This window comes from Anolis sagrei, chromosome 5 (genome assembly GCF_037176765.1).
Source record: "Anolis sagrei isolate rAnoSag1 chromosome 5, rAnoSag1.mat, whole genome shotgun sequence".
NCBI classification, from domain to species: Eukaryota; Metazoa; Chordata; class Lepidosauria; order Squamata; family Dactyloidae; genus Anolis; species Anolis sagrei.
This window is the reverse complement of record NC_090025.1, coordinates 18,304,881-18,320,626: the sequence shown is the minus strand read 5'-3', so window position 1 is coordinate 18,320,626 and position 15,746 is coordinate 18,304,881. Positions and strand designations below refer to the sequence as shown.

Below are 15,746 nucleotides of genomic sequence, written 5' to 3'. Positions count from 1 at the left end.
CTTGCATGAATACTAGTGGATATTTACCACTAAGGAGAAGGTTGACTCAAGCGAGTTTTTAACTCTTCTCAGGAAGATCATACTTTACAAAAGGTTACAATCTCTAATAAGGTCATGCCTTTCCAAAAGGTTATGATTATTCCATACAGTATCAATGCCAATTAATCTCCAAAAGGGTCACACTTCCAAAAGCATGCAGAGATTCCTTGTTTTCCCAAAAGGTTATGAATGCCATTTTCCAAAACAGAAGTTGTGGCTATGTGAGTGGAATAAGGAAGTATTCCAACACCATTTGCAATAGGAGGTTAAATGCACATGCTCTGTTATTGGTTTGATGGTATGAGAAATGATGGAACTGAAGAGAAGAGCATCTTCTGGGTATGGGGATTTTCTACCCAAGCCAGAATTCAGTTTTTCTCTCCAGATTATTGCTCTTCTTGTGATGAGAGCAAAGGGATGAATCATTGTATGTTGATTTTAACCCCACTTGTACATATGCTAGAGTAGACCTCATTAGTGAAGCTTTCATCCAACTAGAGATGTGTAGGGTTACTCTGTATTTCTCTCATATTTTACCCCTGGAGATTCATCAAGTTCCAGGGAGCAGATATAGCACTGATCATATGTTCAACCTTGAATAGGACCAGCTGGGTTAAACTTGTGTTTAACTTTAAAAGGGAAGCGATTCTTTGAAAACTTCTCTAGAAGTGTTATGCCGCAACCCCTACTCTTTCTGTTTGGATTGACACTACTATTTTTGTATCATTTTCCCCTGTTGTTACTTAGATCCTGTGAAGAACTGGTCCGGACCCTGGGCTTTGACTGGGTTATGCTTTTCATGGAGGAGCACTTGCACCCATCCACTGTGACCGCTGCCATGAGGATTCTGGTGGTCCTACTGAGCAATCCATCTATTCTCATCAAGTTCAAGGAAGGCCTCACTGGCGGAGGCTGGCTTGAGCAAACAGATTCTGTATTGACTAATAAGATTGGAACAGTGCTTGGTATGAAATTTGTATTTTTTTTCTATTCTGGATGTTGGACTGGTACTAAAACAAAGCCAGTTTTGCTGTCACCATTTTCACAATCTTGAGATGGATTTTTAAAGTTGTTTTCTCAAAATGTATGCACAGAAAGCATTGCAAATATATGGCTAGTCCTGTGGAATATATTGATTTATAGGTCCCATTAGATGAGACTGAATTGTCGGCAATGTGTGTCACACAGTAAATGTTGTTGAATGTTTTGTGTATGGCTTATTGACTCAACATAGTTATAATGTGTCTATTGTTAAGGCTACAGAAATTCTATATCTGCTACTGCGGCATTTCAGACTAACTTGTCACATCATGTAATACAAATTAGTTGGTTGAGTTCAATTAATTTATGGCAATTTATATATTTAGAGCCATGCATGGTTCTGTCCTACTAGCTTACAAACTCAAAAGACATGAGCATGACAGATAACAAGGATGTGTGTGTGTGTTTGTGTTTGTGTTAGAAATAAGTCCCACTGAATAGTAATATAGCTTAAGTCTGAATAAAAAGGAAATATCCTAATGTACCCACTTACACTCACTTATCTGTTATTAAACCCCTGCTGTACTCACTTAGCTTTTTAATAAGGCCCTCTGAATATTTGGGATGCAGCAAATGGGTAAACATCAAAATTGGAGTGAGAGACTTAAACATTGGGTTATGTTTATATTGTCTGCTCAATAAAATGGATGATTTCTAATGGACAATACATTAGTAGACAAGATGTTGAGCCATTTCTGGCTATAGAAATTTAATAACATAATTACTGTCTTTCCATTACAGAGGACATTTTTATGTCCTTCAGTGAAGTATTTTTTTGAGTAATCATATTTATGAGAAATGACAGAGATCACAAGACAAAAGTTAAATAGTGACTATTTCAGGGAAATGCTGAGACTAGGGAAAACAACATGTTTGAACCTTAAGATAATAATGTAATGTATCTGCTATTCAAATCAACAGTGCAATAGGTTTGTTATAGAAAAGCAGAATTCTTCTTGGTCTCTATGACTCACAAAATAAGTGCACCATCCAACTAAAGATGGAAGGGGTTTCTGCAGTGGTTCTCCACCTGTGGATCCCCAGATGTTTTGGCCTTCAACTCCCATCCTAACAGCTGGTAAACTGGCTGAGATTTCTGGGAGTTGTAGGCCAAAACACCTGGGGATCCACAGGTTGAGAATCACTGGATTACTACCTTGTGTAAAAACTCTAGAAGTTTCCAAATGATGCACTGTAAAGCTCACAGATTAACACTCGAAGAATTACAGTTGCAGGTATGCAACTTGTCCATTTTTAATTATCACTCCACCCCCTTCAAAGTCTGTATTTTCTATTTTCACATTTTACTTATTCTTGCATTATGTGGGCATTTCATAGAATCATAAAGTTGGAGGAAACCTTGTGGCCCATTCAGTCCAACCCCCAGCCAAGAAACAGGAAAATCACATTCAAACCACCCCCCAACAGATGGCCATCCAGCCTCTGTTCAAAGGCCTCCAAAGAATGAGCCTCCACCACACTCCAGGGCAGAGACGTGCACTGCTGAATTGCTCTCACAGTCAGGCACTTCTTCCCAATGTTCAAGTGGAATCTCCTTTCTATTTGATATTCAGTTGCAAAAAGATTCTTTCAGAATCTTACAAGGTGTATGAAAATTGGATTGCTTTCTTCCTGTCTTAAGAATATGACATTTGTTTATGCATCAGTTGAATAAACTGTATGCAATTTCTCCATTGTTGAACTCCTGAATTCCCACCAGTGTGTTTGAATGGGAGAAGTTCTTAGTGCTTGGATGGGATTCATGTAGCCCTCTAAGTTACTGTTGAGCAGCAACTTCCAGCATTCCTCTTTGTTCACTAGATTGGCGGGGTGGACCAACAACATCTGGTGAACTCCATGATTTCCATCGCTGCCCTAGCAGATTATGCTCAGTGCTAGCAGAGTATGGGATTAAAACATACGGTGTCCAATAATTGTATCTTCAGGTTGTGACTTTGACCAAACGGAAAATTTATGTTGCTTAGTGCTCTGCAAAATCCAAAAGCATTTGGGCAACAGACAAACAAAATTCCTTAGCTGAAAAAAACTCACTAATATTCCACCCCCTTGAATTAATATATATTTGTTTGTTTTTAATGAGCAGAGACTTTAAATAGATGCTATCCATTTAATTATGCATTGGTAATAATCCGAACCGTTAATTTTAGACTCTTTCTTTGCTTAGTAATGGTGATATAAATAGAACTTAACTGTTGTGGTTTTTTTTTGTTTTTTGTTTTGGATTTTGCTTTTCCCTTTCTCGCCTTAGGTTTTAATGTTGGCAGGAGTGCTGGTGGCAGATCAACTGTCAGGGAAATTAACCGGGATGCTTGTCATTTCTTGGGCTTTCCGGTTCTTCAGTCATTTCTTCCTAAGCACACAAATGTACCTGCACTCTATTTTCTTCTTATGGCACTTTTCCTGCAGCAGCCAGTCACTGAACTGCCTGAAAACCTGCAGGTCAGTGCACCTGTCATCACCAGCCGATGTAATCAGGGTGGCCAGGTAGGGATTGTCAAGCAAGATGCCAATGTTGTTAAGTGTGATGTTGGGGATGGTGAAAGGGGAGGGAATGATTCAAAGCTAAGCTCACAGTAAAACATTTCCATTCTCAGTTGAAGGATATGATGGAAAACTCTTGATCTGAGAGGAAGTTGCAATGGCTGCCTTTATGACAATTAGGATCACTCACACTTTCCCAAAATATAATGCTACTACACTGTAGAATCATAAAATTGAGAGGAAAGAGAAAGCTCAGCAAGGCCAACCCCTGCCAGGTAGAGATGCACTGCTAAAGTATAATTATGTGGTAGCCATCATATTTATATTTATACTTCCATTTATACTTAATGAAAGAGACCACATTCAGATATAGGCCCTTCAGGTATAGGTTTGAGTGTTGGCCTATGACTCTGGAGACACCAGAATTCAAATCTCCACTCAACCATGGAACCAATGGGTGATCCTGGGCAAGTAACACTCAGCCTTACAGGGAACAAACCTGTTCTGAACAAATCCTCAGTTTTCAGGGTGCGTATATGTTTGGTTCCTTAAACAGTGACTCTATTTATTAGGGACTCATCTATTGTTATTGTGTACCTTTAAGTCACTTCTGACCTATGGTGTTCCTAAAGTAATGCAATGACTAGGGTTTCTTGGTGAAGTTTGTTCAGAGGTTTTTTTTTATAGAATCATAGAAGCCCAGAAGAGACTTTGTGGGCCATCCAGTCCAACCCCCTGCAAAGAAGCAGGAAAATTGCATTTAAAGCACCCCTGACAGATAGCTATCCATCCTCTGTTACAAAGCCTCCAAAGAAAGTACCTCCACAACACCCTGTGGCAGAGAGTTGCTCTGCTGAATAGCTCTCACAGTTAGGAAGTTCTTCCTAATTTTCAAGTGGAATCTCCTTTCCTATAGTTTGAAGCCATTGTTCCACATCCTAGTCTCCAGGGCAGCAGAAAACAAGCCTTTCTCCCTCCTCCCAATGACTTCCCCTCACATCTTTATACATGGCCATCATGTTTCCTCTCCGCCTTCTCTTTTGCAGGCTAAATATACCCAGCTCTTTAAGCTGCTCTTCCTTGTTGTCCAGACCTTCCATCATTTTAGTCGCCCTCCTCTGGACACATTCCAGCTTGTTGTTTTCTTTTGCCTTATAAAGCTGAGAGAATATTCAAACCTTGGTCTCTAGAGTCTTAGTCCAGTGTTCAAACTTCTGCATCATGCTAGCTCATCCTCTAGCTCAGTCCAAATACCTTAAAGCAGGGGTCCTCAAACTTTTTAAGCAAAGGCCAGTTCGTGGTTTCTCACACTGTTGGGGCCTGGATTATAATTTGAAAAATAAACGTGAATGAATTCCTATGCATGCTGCATATATCTTATTTATAGTGCACAAAAATATAAAAATACAATATTTAAAATGAAGAACAAATTTAATCTCTATAACCTTACCTGTATTTCATTGAAAGTCTAAGACTGCTTTTGTCTGCTGAGATAGTCAAGTTAATTAGGATTGTTGTATGTCTTCAAGTCATTTCAGACTTAGGCAACCCTAAGTCTAAAGTTTAGGGCAGGGCTAGGTAAATGACCTCGGAGGGCCACATTCAGCCTGCAGGCCTTAGTTTGGCATCAGATATCATCTTATCGTGCAAGGTTAGTGCCTAGATGGGAGACTACCAGTGAATGCCTGATGCTGTAGGTTATATTTCTTAAAAAGAAACTGGCAAAACCACCTCTGAGTATTGCTTGTCTGAGAAAACCCCATGAAATTCTTGGTGTTGCCAGGTGAGGGAGCATACACAGAAATATGTACTTAAAATAGAAGGGTTTTTTCCATGTCAGGAGCAACTTGAGAAGTTGCAAGTTGCTTCTAGTGTGAGAAAATTGAACGTCTCCAAGGATGTCCAGGGGACGCCTAGATGTTTTGATGTTTTACCATCTTTGTGGGCGATTTCTCTCATGTCCCCACATGGGGAGCTGGAGCTGACAGATCCATGCTCTCCCCAGATTTGAATCTCCAACCTGTTGGTTCAGTCCTGTCAACACAAGGGTTTAACCCATTGTGCCACTGAGGGCCCCAATAGAAGGGTTGAGTGTGGTATACAATTCAGTGTTCAGCAGGGGGGAAAACAGTACAAATTGAGTGACACTGATTTATAAGGATCTTCTGGTCTGTACAAATGCACCTGAGATCAAAATACCAAGTAGCTCAATGTCATGCTGTAATTTTATATGTTATGCTTATAAATGAACCCATATATTGCAAAATGATGCTACTTTGAAGTGGTTGATTTCAAAATGTTGATGCTTCTCTCTTATTCTTTTTCCCCCATTCCCAAATTTCCCTCTACTCCATAGTTTGACTTAGACTCAATTTGGACATTTATATTTGGTGTTCCTGCATCAAGTGGCACTGTGGTTGCTTCAGTTCACAGTGTCTGCACAGAAGCTGCCTTTTTATTGCTGGGAATGCTCAGGACCATGTTGAATTCAGTAAGTATTATAATTTTTTTGCTATTGATTAGGAAAAGGATTGGTGCTTTTACTATGCATTATGCCAGGATTAGGCAACTTATGCAAGACTGGGCCACTTTTGGGGTTGGTATTGAAATGGTGCATTTTTTCTTTTTATCTTTCTGTTTTAGAGAAGGCAAATGTTAACAATAGCAGAAATATTCATTTTAAGTACTTGAATTCTATTTCTGAATGTTAATGTTTCATCATGCATAATCAAGTCATTTGTATTTCATGAAACATCTTTATTTAAATTCATTATTTCCTATTATTAAAATATGCATTATTCCCTAAACTCTCTCAGATTTAATTCTTATAATGAAATGGTTTCATATTAAAAAGTAAAATGAGTCTGATTATATATAACATATTGAAACATTCAATGTATTATTTAATTAATATGACTTTAATGTGATATTGGCTGAGGGAATTTAGTTCTGACTGATATTGGCTAGGGTCTGTGCTACTGATTATAATATCCAGCATGTTATCGACAATAGTATGCTTTCCCATCAACTCTGATGCATTTAGCCGTTTGCCAAATTGTCTAAACATGTTAATTTTTAAAATATTTATTTATATGAGAGGCACCCAGGAACACAAAATTGGTGTCACAATTTGTATGCTTTCCTTAAAAACTCAAGAAAGCCTTATCTAAGATAGTGTCTGTCCTAGCTACTGGAAGGCTGATAACTACTGAACTCAGATTTTTATGATTAGTGATTGTTTCTATTAAGTCATCAGTTGGTATAGGAGAGTGTGCTTGCTCCATCAATGTTTAACATTTATACAAATGATCAGCCACTGCCAGAAGAGACAGAGAGTTTCATCTATGCTGACGATTGTGTCATCACCGCCCAAGCAGGAAGCTTTGAAATGATTGAACAGAAGCTCTTTTAGTCAGTAGCATAATTAAAGATAAATGTCCAAGTAGTTCCCCTTCAAACCACTGATCTGAAAGTGTAACACCTTTCCATTAAAAGTTTTATCTTTCTACCTATTCCATGCAAAGTTCTTCCCTTTATTTTATCATGCTAATTGTAATGCTAGCAATTTTGCATCTTTTATTTAATAAAATAAAAAAATCTGAATAGGAGATTCCCCAGACTACGTTATTCCAAATTAATTGTTAGTATAAATAAACACTGTGCTTCACTTATTGTTTGTTTACAGAAAGTGAATAAGCATTCTGTGAATGCAAGGACATGAACAAGAGAACATTCATTCCTGGGGGGGGGGGGGGGTCTTGCCATATTTCTTGCATGAAAAGACTCTTTATCACTGCAGAGTTACATTACAATGCAACACATAAAAGATGTATTGTCACCTTGTCATGGCTTGTGAACCTGATGGCGAAGCAGTTGGGAGTCATGTGCTCCCAGGAGGGTCTCTCTAGGCAGCAGGGCCACAGGGGAGGAACCAGACCAAGTACAATCTCCTCAATGGCGGAGAAGGCGGGTGATAACATGGTACATGTTACAATGACTGTGAAGGCAGAAGAAGTCTGCAACAGATGAGAAGCCACTGGTCACTGAGTTAACCATGCCACTGGATGTGCACCCCATTCTGTGAAGACTGTTTGTTGATCGGTTGTGCACTGATTTCCACACATAAAACAAATTCACACACAGGTGTTTTCTATGAAAAAGAAAATAAAACTAACAAAGGTCCCTTGCCAATCAGTGAGTGGCGACGGGGACAGGACTGTGAAATTTGGAATCTTCTAGTCACAGACTGGCACATTGGCAGTGGATATGGAATCAGTCGTTCTACCTCAAGGTAGATGCAGTTGAGCAGCTGATTCCACGACTGAGCAGCCCTAAAGTTCCCAATAGTTGCTTTTACATCTGTTGTTATTTAAAATAACGAATAACATTTGATTTTGTTTCTTACAGCCTTGGCAGTCAGAGGAAGAAGGTTCCTGGCTTCGTGAATATCCAGTTACCCTGATGCAATTCTTTCGTTACTTGTATCACAATGTTCCTGATTTGGCTTCAATGTGGATGAGCCCAGAGTTTCTTTGCGCCCTGGCAGCCTCTGTATTTCCTTTCAACATTCGGCCATACTCAGAAATGGTAGGAGAAGAATAAAACCAAAGTATTTGTCAGGTTATGTTACCAGTTCTCTCTTTTAGGGTATATTTTATGTGGTCATGTGTTCAGACATTGCTTAGCTGCCACAACTAAGTAGAAAATAACTGAAATCCCTTCCGCCTTCTTAATAGAAATGCTTTATTGAAAACTGCCTTTACTAGGAATAGAAATCAGTTTCTGGTATAGAGAAATTCTGTTGTATTGTTAAGTTTGTTTGTTTTTTTAATGTGGGTTTAACGTAACTTTGCAGGGCATCAGAAAATGATTTGATACCCCAATATGTATAACCTCATCTAGTTCTAAATAGAAACAAAATTTAAAGTCTCCTCAACTACAAGAGAAGGCAGAGTTTCCACAATTTCCAAATTAAAAATGTTTGGGGGGGGGGGGGGAGAAAAAATTGAGAAAAGATTAGTTTTCCATGACAAGTTCCCATTATATGCATTGGAGTGATAAACATGTAATATTTTTCAGAAGCCTGTTATGGTTTCTTGTTTGATGGACCATATTTCTGATTCCTCCAGATACAGTTCTAACGCAAGAATATACGTATTACTCTCAACATCTTGACAACAGTTATGAGTACAATCATTTTCCCTATGTGTCATCAAATTCAAAGTTATTTCATTCTTCTTCCAGTGGGGTTTCTGAGTAGCAGTAAGGATCATTATTGCAGAGAAAATGAGAGGAGTAGAATCCATGGGCTGAACCATGTAATAGCTAAGGAATAATAACTTATTCAAAACAGAATTTAGTTATTTGACTTATCCTTAATAGTTGCAGAAGAAATTGCCTTCTTTCTAATCTCTGCTATTAAACTCCAATTTTTGTGCCTAATATTAATTATACATTTTATTGCAGTTAAACCCTAATGTTTTATGACTGCATTATAATATCTGCTAATTTTTGTTGCAGTTTCTATTATAAATGCACTAGTTAAGTTACATAGTATTTTATTTCAATATGTGTCTGGATTGACAAGATAGGAGTTAATTGTCCCTCCTCATCTTTTTAGTCCTTTATTTGGGGGGGGGGGGAATTCCCCTCTCCTTCCCTTCTCATCATTTTTGGCAATGGCATGCCGCCTTTGGTCCTTGCTTGCTGCTGTTAGTTCTGTGTCCTCCTCCTTCTCCATCTCATGCAAGGAAGGTGCCAACAGTCACACTCCTTTTCCTCCTCATGCCTCTTACTCTCTCCTCACTCCTCCTTGGCTCTCGGAGCTGCTGCCAGTGCCTTGGGTCGCTGCTGCCGCTGCCTGATTTACTCTAGAGTAAGAGGTGCAAAGACGTAAGAGGAGGGGGGCTAGAGGAGGCGCCTTCCTTGCATGAGAGATGGAGGCAGTACTCCAGCAGCAGCAAGGTGGCATCTCCAAGAGCCGAGGAGGAGGAAGGTGGCATCACACACTCTCCAAGTCAATTTAAGGAGGCTTCTCACTTCCAGATAAGGAAGAATGAATATCTCCTGAAAGAGGGGAGTATTTTTGTTTGCTGCAGGCAAGGAAACATACCCGCTCTCCCTTTTTTTCGTTTCAAGCTAATTTTAGTTCCGGGGGGAGGCGGGGTCCTGTTCCATGCTCCAGCCCAAATCAAAAGGAACAAAAGAACAAATGAAATGGGAGAAACGAGAACCACACACACCTCTAGTATTCAATACTTGAAAGTTACAGGGTACTGAGAAAGACTACTTGCAGAGAAGTAATATTGACATAACTAAACAACTCCAAACTGCTCCTTCTTTCCACTATATAAGAGGGTAGATTAGGCTGTGGTAAATCAACAACATCATATTAGTGACTGTTTCTACCTCTACTTCTCTCTCTCCAAAGGTTACTGACTTGGATGATGAAGCTGGATCCCCAGCAGAAGAATTCAAAGCATTTGTCTCTGACACTGGCATGAACCGTAGCCAGTCAGAATATTGCAATGTTGGATCCAAAACCTATTTGACAAGCCATCCTGCCAAGAAGTTTGTGTTTGACTTCATGCGTGTGCTGATAATTGATAATCTGTGTCTCACACCAGCTAGCAAGCAAACTCCTTTAATAGACCTTCTCCTGGAGGTATAGTTAGTCTGTTGGTATTATCATGTATAAAAGAAATGGAGATTGTAGTAAAAATTGTTTGTTGATAGTTATGCATTGTGAATGGCTAATTAATTGTGAGAGTTGACAATCCCTGAATTGTATTCAGTGCCTTCAGGGAGCATACTGTGTGTTGCTACATCTCTCTCTTTTTTTCTCCATCCCTTGTGCTCAGAAAGCTCTCTAAAATTGTTTTAGAAGAAATAGATGAAAGCAGAGGCAAATACATAAAGGTTACCTCTGGAGAAAATGCTTATCTTCCATTTTCTTCTTATCTGCTGTATTTCCTGGACACCTTTTATGAAAGAGTTTTAGAGGATTCACTTCCATCCTTATCACACGCTGTTTGTCTTTTCCCTCATCTTTTTGAAGCAGAACAGAGCTTAGTGAGATGAAAAGTAGGAAAGGGAGATGTAAGAAATAATTTTAGAGCCTGGGGACCATTCATCTCTGGTAACTAGGGAACGGCTTATGAAGCCAGAAACGTGTGCTAGCAAACAAATGGAAGGTGGTTATGATCCCTGCTCTACCTCATCTGTTTCACAGAAAATGGAGAGTGTTACAATTCCTTTTGAGCCACCATCACCACCATTTAATTCTCTGCTGACAAAGCTCAGTTGTATCCTTCCAATGGGCTGCATATTCCCCAAAACCATGTTTAATACATGCAGATGGCCTTCAATCTGAACTAGAAGTAGGCTGCTAGCCACTTGGGTCTTTGATTTTTCAATATTTTAGCATATTTAGAAGATGATACAGCCAATGGTGGGTCCAAGGGGAAGACAGTGGCCCTCTCCACAATCCCCAGAACTTCTCTGTCCTTGTAAAAAGGAGTTCTACGTGTATGTGTTTGTGTGGAATTTTTGGATTCTGATTTTAGTGGAAAATCTTAACATTAATTATTTTAAATGTATAATATTAAACAGAGATATTATATACAGTATGTATTGAGTATATCATTCTGTTTTGAATAACAGGCAGTGAGGTGCATAATGGGGAGTTTACAATAATGGAATAATAATAATAATAGTTCTATTTATTTGGAGCCCCCGGTGGTGCAGCAGGTTAAACCACTCAACTGCTGAACTTGCTGACAGAATGTTTGGCTATTTGAATCCGGGGAGCGGGGTGAGCTCCCGCTGCTAGCCCCAGCTTCTTACAACCTAATAGTTCAAAAACAATATGTACTTCTTAGGTAGGAAGGTAACAGCACTCCATGCAGTCATGCTGGCCACATGACCTTGGAAGTGTCTACAGACTTTGGCTTAGAAATGGAGATGAGCAACCCCCCCCCCCCCCCCCCAAAGTCAGACACTTCATGTCAAGGGGCAACCTTTACCTTTACTTTTCACTATTTACAACCTCTAAGAATGCGTGCCATAGGTGCAGGTGAAACGTCAGGAGAGAATGCTTCTAGAACATGGCCATGTAGCCCAAAAACCTACAACAACCCAGTGATTCCAGCCATGAAAGTCTTTGACAATTTATTTATTTATTTATTTCCTGTCTTCCCTTGAGACAGGGTACAGCATGGTTAGGATAATGAGGTAAAACAAAGCAGTATTAAAATACATATAAGAAATACATATAGGCAAAATGCAGCTTAACATTTACTGATAAAATGCAGATTAAAATCCACAAAAGTGACTGGCTAGCCATAAGGTATTTTCCACACTTTGTCTTAATATTTTTGAATTTTATTTTACAGGCTGCTCCAGAAAGATCAACAAGGGCACAACAAAAAGAATTTCAGACCCACATTTTGGACAGCGTGATGGATCATTTGCTAGCTGCTGATGTGTTACTGGGTAAATATCGCTCATTTTTGTTTTTATGCCTCTGCTTCAGTATCTATGTAATAAATGCCTATTACATCCCCCAAAACATGGAGTTGGCTTTCACAAGTTCCATTCTAAAGTAGTTATTATTCTAGATGATAATTGCACAAAAAACAGATGGAACTAGAAGTTTGTGGACCTCTACATATGTCAGAGAAACGAGGAGAAGTAGTTTAAACTTCAGCCCTTTGGTAGGAGCCGTGGTTAAACCCTTGTGTCGGCTGAACTGCTGATCTGAAGGTCGATGGTCCGAATCCGCAAGATGGGGGAGAGCTCCCACCTGTTAGCTCCAGCTTCCCATGCAGGGACATGAGAGAAGCCTCCCACAGGATGGTAACACATCCAGGCATCCCCTGGGCAACATCTGCAGACAACCAATTCTCTCATACCAGAAGCAACTTGCACTTTCTCAAGTCACTTCTGACATGATAAAAAAAAAAGCTCTTGGTACTTTCAGAGGTAATGTGTTTGAGTTAGAAACTGGTCCATCTCTCATGATATTTTTATATTGTTATTTTTGAGACAGGGGCTTCTTGGTTCTGGTCCATACACTTTGGAAAGCCCTCTGACCTTTCAGCGGGTAGCCAAGAATTGTTGCTTTCACCAAGCCATCTCTCTGACCTTGTGATCAGCTCTTGAACTGTTGGAAATTTTGTATTGTTCATTGTTCATCTTAGGTTTTAATATTGCCATTATATTGTGGACTGGGTAGGGGAGTAATGTGTCGTGGATATACAGTAAATATTTACTTTTAATATTATTGCCTTTAGGTGAGGACGCATCTCTGCCCATTACTAGTGGAGGAAGTTACCATGTGCTTGTAAACAATGTGTTCTACTTCACTCAGCGTGTGGTGGATAAACTTTGGCAAGGCATGTTCAATAAGGAACCTAGGCTGGTTATTGAATTCATAATCCAGTTAATTGCACAGGTATGCACATTAATTCTTTTAATCAGTATTTTAAATTTCCCATAGATTGAAAGACAAATCATCCATTGGCTTGCATCCTAATAATGACAACCTAATTGCTGAACTATTTATTTATTTATTTATTTATTTGGAACATTTATATCCCGTCCATTCTCGACCTCCGAGGAGGGACTCAGGACGGCTATCAACAGGCAATAATTCGATGCCGACACAATATAAACACATAATAAAATACAATCAAATACCTAAAAATAAATATAAATATACATTAAAACAATTTGCCAAGTTAAAACTGTCATCCAAATCAGTCCAAATTGCGGTCAAATAAAATCTCATTTTCATCAGTAAAATCACTCTAATCTGCAAATGCTTGCTCCCATAACCAGGATTTAAGTTTCTTCCAGAACGTCAGGAGAGAGGGGGCACATCTAAACTCTTTAGGAAAAGAGTTCCACAGCTGAGGGGCCACCACGGAGAAGGCCCTGTCTCTCATACCCACCAAGCATGACTGCGATAACGGTGGGACTGAGAGCAAGGCCTCCCCGGATGATCTTAAAGTCCTTGATGGTTTGTAGAAGGAGACACATTCGGACACGTAAACTATGTTATTTTGCATGTTTCTTTAGGGGAAAAGGAGATCTCAGGGACTGTCACTGGATTCCATTTATCATTGCCTGAACCGGACCATCTTATACCAGTTTTCAAGGCCACACAAAACAGTTCCTCAGCAAGTTGCTCTCCTGGATTCCCTTAGGATGCTTACTGTCAGTCGAAATCTGATTCTGGGACCTGGGAATCATGACCAAGAGTTCATCAGTTGTCTGGCTCATTGCTTGATTAATCTGAATGCAGGAAGGTAAGTGTCCTGTAATGCATGCTTCCTCAAAATTGCTTATAATATTCCCAATCCTTCTTCCATGTAATTATTATCTCTATTTATGTAGCTGCAGCTTATAAGACATTCACTAGTATTCATTTTGTCATTCCCCTTGTTAATGAAGAGGTGAGATAAAGGAGCTAGATCCTTGTAGAAATAAAACTCCAGATGTATATAGAAATAGAATGTAAGCAAATAAACAGGGAAAGACTAAAAAGAAGACACAGAAAGTTCTCAAGGACATCTTTATATCTTACATTGCTAGGTTTATTCTGTCAGTTTGAATGCTTGCTATCATCTGCAGATATAACATTGCCATTGTACATATTTCATGATTATGTTTGTGTGATAAATGCACGTAATATTCCTTATCTTTACCCTGTGAAAAGCAGGGATGTTATAATTAATTGTCCAGGGAAGCAAATGCAGAGATGCTTTTCTTCTTTTAGAAAGACTTGACTATGGAAAATATTCACAAATTAGTGTTTGTGCACAGCAGTTGTACTCTAGATCTACTTTTTGGCCTGAGAAATCTTTACATGATCCCAGATATGTAGGTACATAACACAAGTATAGAAACCAAACATTTATTGATAACAAATCAGCATTTGCAAGACTTTCTAAACAGGCTGATTTTTCTTTTTATAAAGCACAACTGAAGCATCTTCTGCGCTGTAAGTGCTTCACAATAGGTTTGTGTAAATGTCTAAAACAGCCACTAGGTAACATTCAGAAAACTTTTACTGTTGCCAGTCTTTTTCAGGTTCCCAAATTGAGTTCAGACATCCCCATTTGGGATTAGGACCCACAGTTTAAGAAGCTCTATATTATACATCAAGGAATGATTGAGCACTGCCTCCCATCTCAACCATAAAAGCTTTTTTCCTTGGCAAAACTAATGTCATGGGAAAGATTGTAGACTAGCTTTTCCCTTGATATATTAGGAGTGTTTTTCTCTGTGTTTAGTTTTTTAAATATGTGAGAACATTCAGACATGCAGTAGTCCGCTGTCTGAGATGATTCAAACCAGAAAGTAAAGCATTACTTGTTAAACCCAGTGCAGGTGTATTACTCCTTTTGCCATTGGATCTTCACATCCAGCCTCATTACCATGTAATGGACTATTTATTTGACTCAGTAAGGTTGATGTTAAAAAGAGAGAGAGCTGAGTGATGGGCAATAGAAAGAAAGAGAGAGAGATATGTGTATATGTGTACACACACTCACTTGTCACTCAGCAAAGTTTGTACCAGGGCGTCGTCTAAATGGAAGAATACATTCAACCCATCTCTGGATATTCCCTCCAGATGTTTTGGACTTCAGCTCCCAGAATTCTTGACCACTGGACAAGCTGGTTAGTGGTTCTGGGAGTTGTAGGCCTAAACAAATTTGACACCTGCCCACAGTAAAAGTTTCTGCATTCCAGTCAGTAAAGCAAATTTCCCTTCAGAGTATGGTACCTGATTCAACAGTTGACCCCCTAACTGGTGTAATCAGTTGGTTCTCTATATTTTTGTAGACCTTTTCCAGAATGACTGGAAAATCTTGGAAAATAATACCAAGCATTAATGAAGAATATTGCTTCTTGTCAATAACTTTAGTGTTGTGTAAAGACAATGTTATCTGGAAGCTTAAATTACCTGACCCTCACTCTTTAATTTTCAATGTTTTTGATCACAGGTTCTTTCTTTACATACATTTTGATGCAGAAACATTCAGTTGACTGTTACTACAGCAGTAATGTTGTGCTTTTTAATGAACATTTCCACAATCCTAGGTGCTTTCTGCACAAGATGTGACTTGTGTGGTTCTGGTTGTTTATTATTAATTTGA

The 15,746-nt window shown here is 39.1% G+C and overlaps 1 protein-coding gene across 5 annotated transcripts in view; it reads left to right on the top strand.

The window, feature by feature from the left end:
- WDFY3 (WD repeat and FYVE domain containing 3) overlaps positions 1 to 15,746 on the top strand; it is a 166,132-nt gene that overhangs the window by 100,381 nt on the left and 50,005 nt on the right. For 4 of the 5 annotated variants that reach the window (XM_060779296.2, XM_060779293.2, XM_060779292.2 and 1 more), the window contains 8 exons: positions 787 to 1,004; positions 3,350 to 3,585; positions 5,939 to 6,073; positions 7,990 to 8,169; positions 10,013 to 10,246; positions 11,976 to 12,075; positions 12,876 to 13,036; positions 13,663 to 13,892. In XM_060779296.2, the coding sequence (XP_060635279.2) occupies positions 787 to 1,004; positions 3,350 to 3,585; positions 5,939 to 6,073; positions 7,990 to 8,169; positions 10,013 to 10,246; positions 11,976 to 12,075; positions 12,876 to 13,036; positions 13,663 to 13,892 (1,494 nt within the window). The remainder of the gene's footprint in view (positions 1 to 786; positions 1,005 to 3,349; positions 3,586 to 5,938; positions 6,074 to 7,989; positions 8,170 to 10,012; positions 10,247 to 11,975; positions 12,076 to 12,875; positions 13,037 to 13,662; positions 13,893 to 15,746) is intronic. The other variant, XM_060779294.2, reaches the window with a different exon arrangement.